General features: G+C 35.8%; 1 protein-coding gene across 3 annotated transcripts in view; it reads left to right on the top strand.

The window, feature by feature from the left end:
* lrrc75ba (leucine rich repeat containing 75Ba) overlaps positions 1-12,451 on the top strand; it is a 46,978-nt gene extending 34,527 nt beyond the window's left edge. For 2 of the 3 annotated variants that reach the window (XM_079897794.1, XM_079897796.1), the window contains exons 5-6: positions 8,477-8,822; positions 10,182-10,489. In XM_079897794.1, the coding sequence (XP_079753920.1) occupies positions 8,477-8,822; positions 10,182-10,409 (574 nt within the window). In that variant the 3' untranslated portion in view covers positions 10,410-10,489. Of the gene's footprint in view, positions 1-8,476; positions 8,823-10,181; positions 10,490-10,677 lie in introns of those variants that run through there. The other variant, XM_079897795.1, reaches the window with a different exon arrangement.
* The last annotated feature ends 5,066 nt before the right edge of the window (positions 12,452-17,517 follow it).

Consider the following 17,517-nt stretch of genomic DNA (forward strand, 5'->3'; position numbering starts at 1 on the left):
GTAAACGTATCATATGTTGAGAAAGTTATCTGTTAGCGTACCCATTCATCCAAGTGTCAGTTGCTTGACTATAAATCTGTGGATACAAAATCTATCATGCAAAAAAGTATTGGGGACCTCACTATAAATGATGCTTACAACACACTAGTACCGTTCAAATGTTTGGGGTCGGGACATTTTTTTAATGCTTTTGAAAGAAGTCTCTTATGCTTACCAAGGCCGCATTCATTTGATCCAAAAAATACAGTAAAAACAGTTATTTTGTGAAATATTATTACATTTTAAAATAACTTTTTTCTATTGTAATAAATTTTAAAATATCATTTATTTCTGTGATGCAAAGCTGAATTTTCAGCATCATTACTCAAGTCTTAAGTGTCACATGATCCTTCAAAAATCATTCTAATATGCTGATTTAAACATATCTTTTTTTTTCAATATTCAAAGTTCTTTTTTTTCTTTTGAAAGTTCAAAAGAACAGCATTTATTTGAAATGGAAATCGTTTGTAACATTCTAAATGTTTTTACAGTCACCTTTGATCAGTTTAATGCATTCTTGCTAAATAAAAGTACTAATTTATTTAAACACTTACTAAACCTAAACGTTTTTGAAGTGCAAAAGTAATTTATTGCCAGATGCTATTTACACTAAGTGGAAATAGCAGTATTGTATTTGCACTTGTTGTTAGATTTATACTTAGTGCAAAGAGTGGCAGACACTATTTGCACCTCAGTGTATTGTAGTACATTATAAAACAGTATGCAATAATAACAACAACATATTCAGTGTATGTTATTATATTTATTAAAATCATAAATGGGTGCTGCCTTATTGGGACATTACTTGTCCCTGTCTCTAAAGCCTTCTCCTTTTTGCTCTTTTTCATGGGAATGTAAAGAGTCGTGTTTGGTTACAACTAACGATCATAAGGTCTTAATGCTAGCTTCTTGTCATGCTCGACTGCCATACAACTGTCTAGGCCTTTTCAATGTCAAAGCAGAACAATTTCTAGAGAAAAAGTCTATCAGATTAGGCTGTATGTGAGAAAGTAGAGCTCGACTCCAAACATGTGCCTTACCATAAAGTCAAACAGGTTTTAAAGATGTCAAATCAGCTGGTTTGACGCAGTTAGTTGGTTTCTAGTTCCTCTGATTAGCATATTAGACACGACTTCCTTTATTCCTTTGCTCATTTAGACAAATCACTGAATGAGAAATTCATATTTAGGTAGGATTCTGCAGTAATGCAAGAAGACATTTTTGTGTTCAGATTTGTATATGCTTTTTAATGAACAACCTGTTCACTATAGGAGATACTAATAGAGATATGCTGCTTGCCTCTTTTCAACCATTTGTGAACAAAATCAGATTGACATGACACGATTTCCTTCCTTAAATGAAGCAATTTAGAATGTGAGAATGAGAAGAGCGCGTTGATTACTTATTGTGTAATATGCTAGTAAAGCTGAAAAGATTGTTTCCCCTGGTAAATTCTCATTGCCACAGGTGTCAGAATAATAAAACATCAAATCATTTCCCTCTGTAGTAGTAATATAGTTAGGGGGGATGTCAGTTTAATGTATTAAATAATGCAATTTGTGCATGTGTGAAGAGACAGAATGTACTTTTGGGCCAGAATTAATAATGGAGATATTTTGCATCATTGATGACTCTGCAAAAACAAAATGGAGTGAGGCTTGAATCAGACGTGTCAGGGAAGACTAGAGGGAGAAAATGAGGTGCTGAGGAGGAAATCTTTTCAGCTCTGCGTGGCCAAAATTTTTGTCTTCTGCATGTTTCAATAGTCACATACTTCCATAGACTGGAAATGTGCTGCGAAGTGAACACACATTGGCGCTGTCTGAGTGCAGAATGCTTAGTCTCTGTGATTGTACGAAAGCTGACAGTAAGGAAAATGAATGTCACTCATAGCTGCTGGTTGCCAAGGAACGCGAAGTGAGCCCGAAGTGACTGTAATTCAAACTGGCACTCAGTCGCGAGGAAAATAAACCAATAAATAACACATTAAAATGACTTATATTATTCTTTTACCCATCCTGCAGTGGAAAAAGGGCACATGCTACTGCACACAGTATGTCACTAAATTCAAAAATGTGATCAATCAATCAATCAATATAACCACATTTAATATTAAAATATAAATATGAAGATATCAAGATATAAGTAAATGTAGGTTATTTTTTAGAGATTATGCTTAAAATCAAGAAAAATATGGCAACATTTAATTCCGACAGTCCTCTAACTATAAGTAACTTTGCAACTAAATGTCAACTAGAATATTAGTAGACTGTCTGCTTAATATCTGCTAACACTTTATTTTGATGGTCCCCCAACAGACATTCTACCGACTCTTAGTAACTTTGCAACTACATGTCAATTTATTCTACCCCAAACCCTAACCTAACAGTCTGCTATTAGTCTAATGAGAGTTAGTTGATATGTAGTTGAGAAGTTACTTTTAGCTAGTACACTGTAAAAAAAATATTTTCATGATTTGTTATCTTAACTTTTAATCTTTTGTCAAAACAACTTAGATAATTAATGTGGTTCAGATAACATATATTTTGAAGTTCTATTTATTAAACCATAATCTTTTGTCAAATCAACTTAGATAATGTTGTTCAGATAACATATATTTTGAGTTTCTATTTATTAAACCAATCTCTTTGTTGCATTAACTCAATTTTTTAATTTCAATGAACTCAAAATTTTAAGGCAACCAGGTAACTTACATTTTTAAGTTAAAGGTTTAACTTAAAAATGTAAGTTACCTGGTTGCCTTAAAATTTTGAGTTCATTGAAATTAAAAAATTGAGTTAATGCAACAAAGAGATTGGTTTAATAAATAGAAACTCAAAATATATGTTATCTGAACAACATTATCTAAGTTGATTTGACAAAAGATTATGGTTTAATAAATAGAACTTCAAAATATATGTTATCTGAACCACATTAATTATCTAAGTTGATTTGACAAAAGATTAAAAGTTGTGATAACAAATCATGAAAATATTTTTTACAGTGTAGAATGTGTAAAGTGGACCATCAAAATAAAGTGTAACCAAAAATACTATGTGTAAATCTATCCTGTTTTAAGTTGTTAGGTTGTTTAAATGTTTTACTGCACAACTAGATAAAATTATGATTAAGAATACTTTTTTTTAAACCTTTCTTCCATGCTTAAAATGGCAGAATCTAAAAAATATTTGTTTTTAATGACCAATTTGTCCTTGTCTTTAAATAACTCCTTATTACCTTATTTTCGCTCAAAAGCACCTCCCTAGCTGACTTTTTATCTATATTGATTCCTAACGCATCTTCAAAGAACTTCTTCAGCATTTCATCAAAGCACGCAGTCTTTTCATGGGCCAACCTATTGCTATTTAATCACAGAGATCCCTCAAATGTCACTGTTTAAAGGCAGAGCAGATTGGCTTGTGAGTTAGCAGAAATGAGGCAGCGAGCTTAAAAGAACCACTGTTTGTCAAAATATAGCCTTTGGACATTTGTATACAGCATAAACCCCAGGGGGTTTGGACCTGGAGTTATATTTGGAAAAGAAATTGAATTTGGGCGCAAACACAGAAGAGTGATGCCACCTGCTACCAGTAATAGGAAAATAGAGGAAGACTGTCAGTAGGATTTCATGAAGAGATATCAGCCTTTGAGAGGATTGTAATAATGCATTTGCATCTCAGTGTGGGTGTGTGCGTTTCCTTGGCAAATGAATATTCTTTTGATCTCTGTCCTGTGGTTCGTGTGGCAGTGTATATTGCAAGACTCGCCATATTTCCATTTCAAACTGTGCATTGTTACCGTGTGGCCCAAATCATGAAGAATTTATCATGTACATCTGTGGAGCTGAGTGATCTTCAAGCAGATGTATGTCTGTGTTTGTGTTTTATTGATCCTGTTAATGGAACTAGGTCAAATGAAGCACACAGAATGGCAAGGATATGGTAGTGGTTCTGATAGAGGACTGTGGAGGAGTAGAGGGGAGCTACTGCAGTTTGAAAGGAGTTTTTTTCCCCCTAACATTCACATCCAACACTTTATTTTTTAAAGATTGTGTGTTTAATTTTCTTATGTCAGCAGATAGATTTCACTTGGTTTTAAAGGTGAAGTCTACAGTTTTAGCGCCATTACTGGCACCAAATGGAATTGCAAATACAATAATGTTCTTAAACAGGTTTTTCTTAACACACTATTGGTCAACCAAAGAGAAAGCCACGCCTCAGACTCACACCATTGGTTAACAGGCTAGGCTAGATCCTCACACTATCTGATCAGTTTTAATAGCACTACAGAGACACTTCAACCTACAAACCCTTGTGAAAAAGAAGTACACTTTAGCATGCCTGTAAAATAGTACTTATTATGGAAATATACACTTCAAACGATTATACTTAAGTGTGAAATTGATGTAATGTTATATTTGTATTATATAATTGCTAAATGTATTATAATGTAGTTTGCCAAACTTGAGTTATTTGACCCACTTAAGTAGGATATATACACTCACCTAAAGGATTATTAGGAACACCTGTTCAATTTCTCATTAATGCAATTATCTAATCAACCAATCACATGGCAGTTGCTTCAGTGCATTTAGGGGTGTGGTCCTGGTCAAGACAATCTCCTGAACTCCAAACTGAATGTCAGAATGGGAAAGAAAGGTGATTTAAGCAATTTTGAGCGTGGCATGGTTGTTGGTGCCAGACGGGCCGGTCTGAGTATTTCACAATCTGCTCAGTTACTGGGATTTTCATGCACAACCATTTCTAGGGTTTACAAAGAATGGTGTGAAAAGGGAAAAACATCCAGTATGCGGCAGTCCTGTGGGCGAAAATGCCTTGTTGATGCTAGAGGTCAGAGGAGAATGGGCCGACTGATTCAAGCTGATAGAAGAGCAACTTTGACTGAAATAACCACTCGTTACAACCGAGCAGAGGTGGGTAGAGTACCCAAAAACTGTACTCAAGTAAAAGTACAAGTACTTATAGAAATATTTACTCAAAGTAAAAGTAATAATCTTAATAGTTACTTGAGTAAGAGTAAAAAAGTATCCAATGAAAAAACTACTCAAGTAGCGAGTAACTAGTTACTTCGGATCATATATTATAATATATATATATATGAAGACTTCAGATGCAAAAGCCTCTGAGTGCTATCTGAAACTTTCTTCTAAAACGGAATTTTTGAATTTTTATCAAGCTCGTATATTTAAGTTCAGTAATTTCACTTTAATGACAATTAATAGGTACTTTTCATTGCCATTTTAAGTGAAATAACTGAACATAAACATACAATTTCAGATGGTACTTAGAGGCTTTTGCATCTGAAGTCGTCATACATAAAATTATATTATTTCGATTTTTTATAAATTTAAATGACTATTATTTTCATAAGTAGATTGGCTCTCTTTGCAACAAAAAGCATTATTTCTACCCTCTGTAGCCCGAAAATCATTGCCTGTCCTTTGGTTTGTATAATGTGTTTGTATAATAGTAACTTATACAACTGGATTATTAGACAATGTCGAAATAAAGTGAATCTGCAGAGTGTTGCATTCAAAGCATGTAATTGACACAGAGAAGAAAGAGTTAAAACTCTTCACATGTGCTCGCGCTCATGACTGCTACTGAACATCTGAACACAAAAAAAAACAAAGTACATCGACGGATCTTCTTCTGTAGGTTCTCCAAAATATAATCAAATGTATATTTCTGCAAGCATGTTTAAACTGGTTGTGTCTACGGCAAGCAAAGGGATTCGTTTTCACTGCGCAACAATACACACAAACTACCGCGGGATGGCGGGTGTTCATAAACTGTGAACAATGGTAGCTTATTTAATGTATAAATTAATGTATATGTCCAAAAAACGGGTAATGTCATACTTTCTAGTAGTGCTATTGTGGCGTAATAATCTGTTTGGTTGTAAAATGTTTTACCTGAGTGAAATGAAATCGAATATATCGTCCTGTGGAATCATTCATTCACAGACAGCTTACGAAGATGTTCAACTAATAAAGATCTTCATCGCTGGCAAAAATATGATGCATTTGCTTTCACTTGACTGTACTGTAGGTCCACGGCCACTTCATCTAACGCTCTTGATGTTCTTAAATCTTCCTGTTACGACTCCGAGTCGAGTGTGAATTGAAATCGCTTCAGACGATTCAGTGCGTGCAGGAACTGAACAGATCATTCAAACTGATTCGCGAACCGATTTAGACAGATCTGCCAACTTGTTTGATGAAGTCTTTGAACAGAATCGACTCAAAAGAGTGATTCATTTGTGAATTGAGCATCGCTATAACACTAATTAAGTGCACTTCTTTTTCACAAAGGAATGGCTTATATTTGACTTTGCAAAGACTAAAAGGAGAAAGTATTTTAACATTGAATTACACCTTCTAATTAACATTCGTATCTCTTTTTTTTTTTTAATAATTTCTGTTACAATTCTAAAATAATCATGTTTTTTTCCAATCAATGGAGCAAGTGTTGACTAGTCTAAATCTCAAATCCAGAAAGTAGCCTATACAGTTCAGTTGAATGTTGGACTTTGAGCTAAATATGAATTTCCTAGCAACTGTACATTGAGAGTGAAAATAAGATTTATTGTGGGTGAGTAGAAAGGCACTGATGCCTGCAACCATCATCAGAAAAAAACGAAAGAAAAAAAAAACTCATAACAGCAGCTTTCAGCAGAAGCAGGGATCCACGGTTTGGCAGAACAATAGTGAACTCTGACTATGAACCTTACTTAAGAAATTATTTGAGAAGAAAAAAATAGATGTTTTATCTTCCTCATATAGATGTCTAATATAATCTCCTTTTATAGACTGCATGTTTCCCCAGTACAACTTTGGCTGCCATCCTTTTAATTAGAGTCAAAATAAAGACAAACCATTTAATTAATGACTTCTTCACACCAATTCATGTGTCCAATAATGTTTTTAGTCTATGCAAGTTTGGTCAAAAACTGTACATAAAAACAACACATTAAATAACAGTTTGCACTAATTTTTGCAATTTAATTAATTTGCAGGCAAATGAGTTCTCAAGTACATGAGAAGATAATAGAATAAAATCAATGCACAACTTTTCTCTACCCAAGTCCTCAAAGAAAGAAGCTTCTCAAAATAAATGTATTTGCTTGACTGAAGTGTGCCAGATAGTCGTAGCTTTGCCAAATAACCTCACATCAAAGAGCACTATGGTAGAAGCATTATGGGCTGCATTTCTGGCTTCCATCATGAAGCCTACATTACTATGAAAGTACATCAGAGAGTACCTGAGAAGTCTTTTCATGACTTTGGACCTTGCAACTAGACTAAACGCTCAGCAATTTACTCAAAGGGAAGAAACAAGCGGTTTGGATTGGCCAAGTCAAAGACTTGTAACAGGCAATACATGCATGAAAGCTTTTAAAGCTCTTATCTGATTTCTGCAAAGGATCTTGATGCCAGCTACTGAAGCTAGAGGATATATGCACATAAATTGTATCAAGTCATTGAACAACGAATTTCAAAGGATAATTTTCATTGAATAGATGTTTATCAGTATAGCGATGCAGTAAAGATGAAATGCACATACATGCCAATGCAATCAGGTGCTTTTCACGATAGCAATAACTAATTGTGTTCTCAGTATTCTGTTTTATATCTGCAGTGTTGTTCCCAAAAGCTACTTCACAAATTATTGTAATAAACAGTGAAATTGCTTACCCACGTCTACGGAAATAATCAAACTCCGAATGGCAAAGAACAAGTTTGAGAACACTAAATGTTATAACAAGGTTCAACTTCAGTTCAGATATGTCTCTGTGAACTGTTTGTCACCTAAATCAACACATTTTATTTATTGGTTCTTTGTTGCAAAGTCCCACTAATTTGAGAGCTTTACCTATCCTCATATAAAGAAGCCAGGCTTACAGATTTTACTTAAATGATTTACACTTTTATTCACTAGTATTTTGAAATGGCCTACATTTGTAATGAATTGTAGGTTAAGACGTAATCTTAATGCAATCCATACAGGCAAATATGCTTAAAAAAACAAACATTATTTGTTGCCTACTTTTACTCTGCACATTATAAAATGATAGATTGTTATGAATTCTGATATGATTGCAACTCGGATTGGATCTTTTTTGGACAAAGTCTGGACAGTAAAGTACATGTAACGCTCACTGACCCCACCACTGTGGTCTTCCTTTCCCCTGTCTCTGGGATTTAAAATACTGGAAACAAAAAGTAATTACAGAACCCTGCTCTTAGCCAGAAGTGAATGATTTTAATATAGACCAAATAACCAAATCCTCAACCTCAATTTTGTTAAAGTCGCAGCATTATAAAGGATCAGATTTAGAGTCCAAATCACCCTAATGCTTGTATCTTTTAAAAGTAATTCCTCAGTATATAATAATTGTTTTTTCCACTTTTCAGTCTTAAAACAACACTTCAGAAGAAGCTCTGCAGCGACTCGGTGGACCTCTCTGGCATCCCTTTATCAACTCGTGACATACGGCACGTGGCATATTACCTCCAGACCAGTGGGGGTGCTGTGATATCCGTAGATCTTAGTTTCACTGAGCTCCGGGACGAGGGCCTACGTCTACTTCTGCCCTTCCTGGGTGCATTGCCCAAACTCACAACGCTGGCTCTCAATGGGAACCGTCTGACTCTTGGCATCCTTAAAGATCTGTCTGAAGCCCTCAAAGAATCCAAGAGGTTCACTTGTCTTGCCTGGATTGACCTGGGCAACAACGTGGACATATTTACCATGCCACAGGTAAAACAACAGAATCTTAAAAATCAATCACAGTCGTCCCCCTTAATGTAGTATTAACACCGTGATAAATGATTGTTTTTGTGTAAAACGAGGTTGTACTGCAAGTTACGAGGCACAACATGGATTAGCCAAGTGGGACATCCTTGATGCTCCTGGAGCAGTATTTTTTGAACAAAAAGTCATAGCCCTAGCCTTAAGCCTAACCTACCCCTAAAATTAAAGACAATATCTTTGTCTACATATGATACATAACCCCAGCCTTAGGTATAATCTTATTCCTCACTGTAATTTTGAACTAGGACCATCAAGGATGTTGATCCAGGAACATGTTCTTCTTGGGTGAATCACGTTATGCAAGATGAATATTTGTATGACACGTTTTCCGTCACCTTTTTCAACTGGCAGGGCAAACCATTTAATTAAAATCTATGTGGATGGGACTAGTTTTCCCTGAGGAGAAGAGCCCTAACATTAGTTAATTCTTTAGGTGTCCTGAACTAACAATGAAGTCATTTTACAGCATTTTTAAATCTCTGTTCATGTTAATTGTCTTCATATATTAATAATATTTTGTTTTACTTTTTGCATTATAAGCAAACATGAATTAAAAATAATCAGTGTTGCTTATTGTTAGTTCGTCATACCTAATGCATTAACCAATGTTAAAAATGTACCTTGTTGTAAATTGTTTCATCTCATTTAGTTTGACCTTTGTCGAATATGATAAATAAAACTGATTTTAGACCTTTTAAACCAAGTTTCTGGGTAGGTAACAGTTCAAGTACTGCTGGTATCCCATCTAATATAAGAAATAAATGATGTAAGATGATCTCATCCAGAGCACATACACTTTCTGTAACATCCACATCCAGACAATAGACACCCCTACCTTAATCTGCACAATGTGTAACAGCAAAGACTTTATAGAAAAACGGTGCACTCATATTACTATGAATGGGAGAAAATGTAACACACAATATGGTGAAATAAGTCCCGCCTTCTAAATGAAAGAGCCAATCGCCAATTGGTAAAGTCATTGCTTCACTTCAGCTGCCATTAGAAGCTCATGACTGCACATTGGCTGGTTTTTGTCATGATTTGAGCGTTTAGAAATAAAAATGTATGGGATAGTTGTTGTCTTCAGATTTCAGATTTCAAATTATTTGTAAGCTTGGTGATGAGCTTTGGAGAATTTGATGTTTCCCCATTCAAAGAGATAGGAGCTGTACTTGCATGACTGAAATAGCTGCCCGAGAGAAATTTCAAAGATGGCCGCCAAGTGAAATTATTTTAGTAACAATCATTATCCGTAAGTAATTGTATCTCAGAGATGTTTAACTGTTTCTACTCTGTTCTCAGTCTCTTCTGGTGTCCCTACGGCGACGCTGCAGTCTAAAGAGCAGTCTGCCCACCATCTATGAGTACACAGAAGGTCAGCCCTATTGCTACCGCATGGAGAGTTCCATTGAAGAACCCAGCCTCTACGAAGAAGAGGAGGATGATGAGGAAGAGGAGGACCTGGAGCCATGGAGCATTGGGGAACAGAAAAGTTCAGGTAGCTTTACCCTGCGCCATTGCGAGAGGTGAACCAATCACGTTCATCTGACGATGGGATAAAGAAAGAATGGGAGAGCGCAAGCAAGAGATTCCTCTTCTCTCTGTACCATTTCTCCCAATCAACACCTTTTACCATCTCCCTCCTCCACCGCAGCTCCATGACCTTCCCATTGTGGTTATGTGTGAACCAACAGCATCACATATAAAGAGCCACCTAACCACCTGAACACAGCAAACGGTGAAACATGGCAGTTTGAAACGCTCTAAAAGCTTCACCATTGACTTACTGTGTTGGCAGATGACGCTCCTTGACTCAAGGTGGGGGTTCATTGGAGGCGGCCACAGAGAGATGCTTTCGTACGCCCCTCTTCGGTCACAAAGAACCAGTGACGGACAGGAAAAAATGCAAATTAAAAATCCCAGAGTCAATCGACTGGCTGATGCATACCAACGGTGGATGTGAAGCGATATGGATCCCGCTTTAAACTAAGGTATGGTTAGGAATTTTGTGGGGTCGGGTCAGGTTTGGTCGTATTTGTCAGAGTTGCATTGCTGAGGCCGTCTCTGCCGCAGCAGACTGGACCTATCACCACTCTGTGTGTGCTCTACTAATCTCCCAACAAAAGCCATGAAACCAGCTCAACACACTATACAGATGACCCCACGTCACGTGACGCAAGCAAAACTGCTATGTCAAGACTTTTGCATTTTCCCCCCCTTTCCAAAATGTTCACGTGAATACCCACGCACCACTTGTCGTGTAGTTGTCAATGATGTTGAATTGCCAGCGGCTTGTTTTTGTTGTCTACTAATGATGAACAAAGCTATCTTAGAAGACAACAGGTACATTTCAACACGGATGCGTTTTTGTTGTATAAGATATGTTTTTTGTTATATATGAAAGTTTACTGAATGATAATAGCTTCTTATTTATGTTTAAGTCATAGTCTACATCCTAAATATACCTCTTAAAATATGTCTTGCTGTGTCAGAGCATTGCTGTTCTCTTTGGAATGGTCCAATGAAATATGGCGTTTTACTTCCGTATGGTGTATTTTAAAATCTATTCCACATTCTAGTCTTGATTAGTCACGTCTGGTACACTTTACTAAAAGTGATTAGTCACGTCTGGTACATTTTACATTTTGTTAACTGTTCTTAACCTCATGCTCAAATTAACCTTGGCTGTAACGGAGTTTTTAAATCAAATTTTGGCTGACAAGTAATTCATGTCAAAATAAATGGACCTTGAGCTAAAGAGCTACTGATTGTTCCATGGCCTTTGATTACCTGAGCACTTTAGTCTGTTTTCATCAGGTTTGTGACTGAAACGCTTGTTGTAGCATTGTCGTCTTGTAACATTACATTTTTACGTAATTCTGAAACAAAAATGAGCCAAACAAATAGTCACTGTACTAACCAGCACTTAGTTGTTTAGGGGTAAATCACAGATGATCAAATAGTTAAATGTCAGTGTTATGTATGATATATGTATTCTTTTAAATGTGTCAGTTTTGTGTGTGTATTTGTTTAATGTTATCTTAATGTTTTCTCTGTGTTGTCGTTAACTTCAGACTATATTATATGTAATATTACACAACAACCATCTTCACAGGGCCTCAACAAATTCAAATTATACGCAAAATAACCTCTTTTTAACTTTCCAAGGCTGAATATTAAAATAATATGGACTATTCAGAACTTATAAAAAATTAATTTAAGCGGCTTGTTGTTTGGCCCTTTATAGATCATTACAATTGCCAGGCTTGGTAATTGGTTTGGTTTGATGTGCTTATCTGGGATGTTTAACCTGCGTAATGCTATATCTGTTACTCATAAACGGCATGACGGTGTCAATGCCCACAATGCTAAGCAAACTAATACACTCAGTCAGTGGCAGGTTATTGATAGAGGGCAGCTTATTTGTCATGTTGTTTATGTGTAAGTTTCTGTCTGTGTCATACAGTGTCCTCTTAATCTGTGCTTCAAACATCCTGTATTAAACAGTTTATAAGACTGACTGTTAAAACGCTTCTGTAATAAACTTTTATTGATAATACCACGGGCGTGGCAAAATAATACTTTCTTGTTTATGTTTAAGAGATGGCAAATCGGCGTGAAAGCGTTTGATGGTTGAATGTGTCTGTGGGAGGTTGGTGAGGTGCCCATCTGCTGATTGATGAGCTGGAGAAGAGATTCAGAGAAGTTTTTATGATGGCAGTTGTGCTAGGATTTGTGACAGCCTGAGGGAATATCACACACACACACACACACACACACACACACACACACACACACACACACACACACACACACACACACACAAGCTCTTCTGAAATGTTAAAGAAAGAGTCCAACAAAAAAATCATAATTCTGTCACTTACTCACCCCCATATGCACTGCAGTTGAATGAATTTTTGTTAAATGAATTTTTGAAGAATTGTGATGCAACTCTTTTTTTAAATACAGTAACAATTCAAAATGGTCAGTTCAGATTTTTTATGGAATATTGCATTTATTATAAATTATTTGTCTGTGCACATCATTTATTTATTTTTTAAATTCATATATAATCTTTAATCAAAATAACTTCTCTTCGTTGCTGATGTGTTTGGTGCGAGGGTGGGACAACCTGTCACTCAAATGACATCACAACAATAGCAAACTACAACAATCCAATAAATTCTCATACCCTTGCATTTTTTCTTTGAAAAGCCGTTTAACTTGGATATATGTCACAATAGGGAAGAAAAGACTATTGCAACTTTCATTTTATGCATGACACTTCAAGCTTCACAAAAACACCATAACATCTTACATAGAAGCCATGCAATATAGTTTTTGTGAGGAAGAGACCAAATTTGCCTGAAATTCTTCACCTTCATTGTACATTTCAGATCAAATATGACGCAGATTTGACCTCAATAGCATTTAGTCATGAACCATTGGCATTTGATGTCCAACCTCACATGATATATCTTTTTCTTATTCAAAACTGTTGGCTTTAGAAGACTTGGAATATTGCACACAAATAATATGGATAGCTTTTATGGTGCTGTTTTTGTTTGATAGCTTGATTGGAGTAGTAACTATAAACTATTACATGGAAAGAAAATTCTTCAAATTCTTCCTTTAAGTTTCATAGAAAAACAATACGGAGTGTCTATTTACACTAAGTGACCACCAATGTCTGTTTGAGCCAGACAAAATTACAAAAGAAACCTGTCCGATAACAGGAGCAGTGACATGGAAAGACCACGAGTTCAATTCCGGCTTTCTCCTATAACTTATTATTTTCCCTTTTTCGATGCACATCAGCTCGGAGAGGCATTTAATTTAAATAAAAATTAAGAAAATATTCGAAAATGATTAAAGTTTATAAATAAAGTACCTAACGGGAATAGTGTTTTAGTGAAGAGTGAAGAGTAGGGGTGGGTTTTAAAGATATGGGATAAGTAATGTCCCAATAAGGCGGCATTCATTTATGATTTTAATCATATACACTAAATATTGCGTACTGTTTTATCATTTACCACAATAAAGTGAGTTGCAAATAGTATCTGCTACTATTTGCACTTTTTAAATAGCATCTAACTACTATTCACACCTAGTGCACAGAAAATACTGTTTTTACTTAGTGTAAATAGCATTGCTAAGAAAATACTGCTATTTTCACTTAGTGTACATTGCATCTATCTCTATTTGCACTTAGTGTAAATAGCCTCTGGTGAAAAATAATAGCAACAGATTTGGAATAAAATGAGGATGAGGAAATAATTACAAAATTTAAAAAAAAAAATCGTTGAACTATCCCTTTAAAAAAAAGTCGTATTATCTTTCTAGAGACATGTAACAGGACGCAGATGCCCAGTTCCACTTAAATAAGGAGTCGGGCTTGTATGGTTCTCGTCAGTGTGTGTATATGATAGTGGTTATAAAGAGTGTGTGTGTGTTAAACATCTGTAAACAGATCTTCAACAGTGTGTACACTTGTTATTGTCAATGTGATCTCAAACAAGAAGTGCAGGCTGTTCTGCCCTGTTACATTTGGTTGTATAAACAGTGATGCTGTAACAGCTTTCGAGACAGTTCTGTTATGGTCTTGGGAATTATGCGTGTCATGGTCTGTGTTGATGTGACAAGCATACAGACCCACGTTACTGCGGAAGAAATACTGTCAGAGTCCTCGTCTGCCACCCCATGGCTAAACAAAACCTACTGAAAAAATGAAATAAAGGTCAAAAAAATAAAATAAAAAAATAAAATAAAAAAATGCTTGTTCCTAAAAGGACCGTTAACCCACAAATTATAACTATTTGTCATTATTTACTCATATTTACTATATAAAGCACCATAAAACCACATCATAAAAGCTGTCCATTCCCAGTCTTTAAGTCACACTATAGCTTTGTGTAAAGAACAGGCCTAAATGTAATCCTTTATATAAAGGAAAATATACAAACTTGTATCACGCTGAAGGCATGACTGTAACACTCGTAAGTCGGCATAAAACGAAAGTTGCAATAGTCTTTTCTTTCCTTTTGTGACATATATCTAAGTGAAACCACTTCTCGAACAAGAAACAATGTAGGGCAGGACTTGATTTTGTCCATTGGGAATTAATTGGATTGTTTGGTATTGCTGTGATGTGAGTGACGCATCATCAGAGAAGAGATGTCACTGCAAGAGGGAGACGTTATTTTGGTTAAAGATTTTGATTTAATGGTGACTTTAATATGAATTAAATATTAATTATTAATTGTCTTAAAGCGTCCTATAAATTGTAATACTATTTCACAGTATTAGAGTTTTTACTGTATTTTTGATCAAGATTAAGAGACTACTTTCAAAAACATTAAAGGGGTGGTTGATTATGATTTCACTTTTGCTGATTGTGCATAAACAACATCTGCAAAGTTACAACGCTCAAAGTTCAAAGCAAAACTTTTAAAGAAATTGCTTTTTAAGGACTACAATAAAGGCTGGTAGGGACTACAAGACATTCCTCCCTGGTTAGTGACGTCACCAACCAAAAAATTTACATAAACCCCGCCCCCGGAAGACGATTTATAGATTATCAAGACAGAATATGCTAATCAATAGCCGCGTTTCCATTAAAGATTCGCGCAAAACTTTTGCGATTTTTTCTAAATATCGATAAAAAACTATTGCGAAATGACGGCGTTTCCATTAACCAATGTTTTGCGACTAAAACGTCATTTTTTCCTCTCGCGATAAGTCATTCCAAAAATCATGGCAACGGATGTTGGTAGGTTTATATATATATCACAGCCACGTACCGCACTAGACATTATTATTAATGGAAGGAAACGTAGGCGTGTTATTCAAGCATTAATGGCAAGGAAAGACCTTATACTGTGTCTGTGAGCGGCACATATGAGGTGTTTCTGGGTTTTTCTCACTCATTTCTGCTCCGAGGTCTTCATTGTGGCATTTCTTTGAGGTTTAGAATCCAGTATTTCTGTCATTCTTTTATCTTTTATGAATTCAATAAAGAACTCCGTCTCGTATTCTGTCCAAACACACCGCGCCTTCTAAGCCAGGTGACTGTAAATGCGCAAAAACTGTTTCCATTGCAGTTTTGCGAAATATTTCTTTTTCGAATTGCCAGAAAAACCACCTCATGCGAGCATGAAAACTTTTTTGCGATAAATGGGAGTTTTTGCGAAATTGACATGTTTCCATTGAGCATATTTTCAATTCGCAATTTCAATTTGCGCAATTTGAAGGGTAATGGAAACGCAGCTAATGACTAGAAGATAACTACACATAAGCTACATAAATTCACCAACTAACCATTCAGAAACATCCTGTTGCATTCTACATTTTGTCACTTCTTCTTGAGTCTCTCCATCCTCGTCTGAATCCGGTTTGAACATAAGAGGCTAAAAGTGTTTGAAATTTTCAGTGCATGTCTGTGTGAGTGCAAGCTGTTGAAGCTCCGCCCCCTGTGCCGGGAGCAGCAGCTCATTTGCATTTAAAGGAACAGACACAAAGCGGTGCGTTTTTGCTCACCCTCAAAAAGTGACAACTTTAACATTCTATATAAAAATATCTGTGGGGTATTTTGAGCTAAAACTTCACATACACACTCTGGGGACATCAAAGACTTATATTACATCTTGTGAAAAAGGCATTATACCACCCCTTTAATGTTTCCAAACTTTTGACTGGTACTATACATTGAAGGTAGGGTAGGACATTTTTTGTTATGGATCACTTCACATCCTGTTAATCAATAACAGAAGGGTTCTAAATATTAAAAATGTATATATATATCTTCTGTGGAAGTCTCAGGAGCAAAACATATTCGTCCAATCATTTATTTTCTTCCTGCCTGTCAATATATGTATTTCATACCTCAGCCAAAGCCACTTGTAGGCAAGCCTGCAACCTTATCCGAAAGAAGAGTAACAACTAAAGAGGCTGTTTTTATACTGAATAAACTGCTTTTGTGAGGAAATAGCTTCTCATTTAATGAATCAACAGCCCATCAGCTAATCTTCAACATGTTTGCATTTGTTTTGGATTGATCTATTTTTAGAGTTTACACTGAAAGAAATGCAGTTTAATAAATTCAATGACGTCAAGGCTGTAATGTGATTGGTTATCAATAAGACACACGTGATCCAAGTTAGCTGTTATGCTTTGTCAAATGGTTGAGCCACTGACCCTCATATCTCCCAATAATAAGACAATTCTTCCTCCGCTTACCCTGCTCGCAGAGACATCACGCGATGATCTCATAATGATTCATTGACCAATCAAAAGATAGTCTTCTAAAAGTCACCTTTCGTGTTCCACAGAATATAAATTTATGCTATGTATAACACAGGGACATTTTAACTGTTTCATATTATTGACATGCCAGCAAGAAAAAAATGTCCATGTATTTTTTATTCATTATGCTTTGTCTTGAAGGTTCCCATGGATTTTTATGCCCAGCGATGCACCTTATGGGGTCTTCAGTGTTGTCAAAGCGAGCGAGGCCTTTTGATCAGAGCTCACAAAATGTCAGAGCACAGTCAGGCAGCGGTAACCCTACCAGGCCGAACTTTGAAGCTTAAGAATGTACGCTTTCACTTGTCTGGACACTTGGTACATTTAGTTCTGAGGA

Source organism: Squalius cephalus (assembly GCF_949319135.1).
Source record: "Squalius cephalus genome assembly, chromosome: 16".
NCBI lineage: Eukaryota > Metazoa > Chordata > Actinopteri > Cypriniformes > Leuciscidae > Squalius > Squalius cephalus.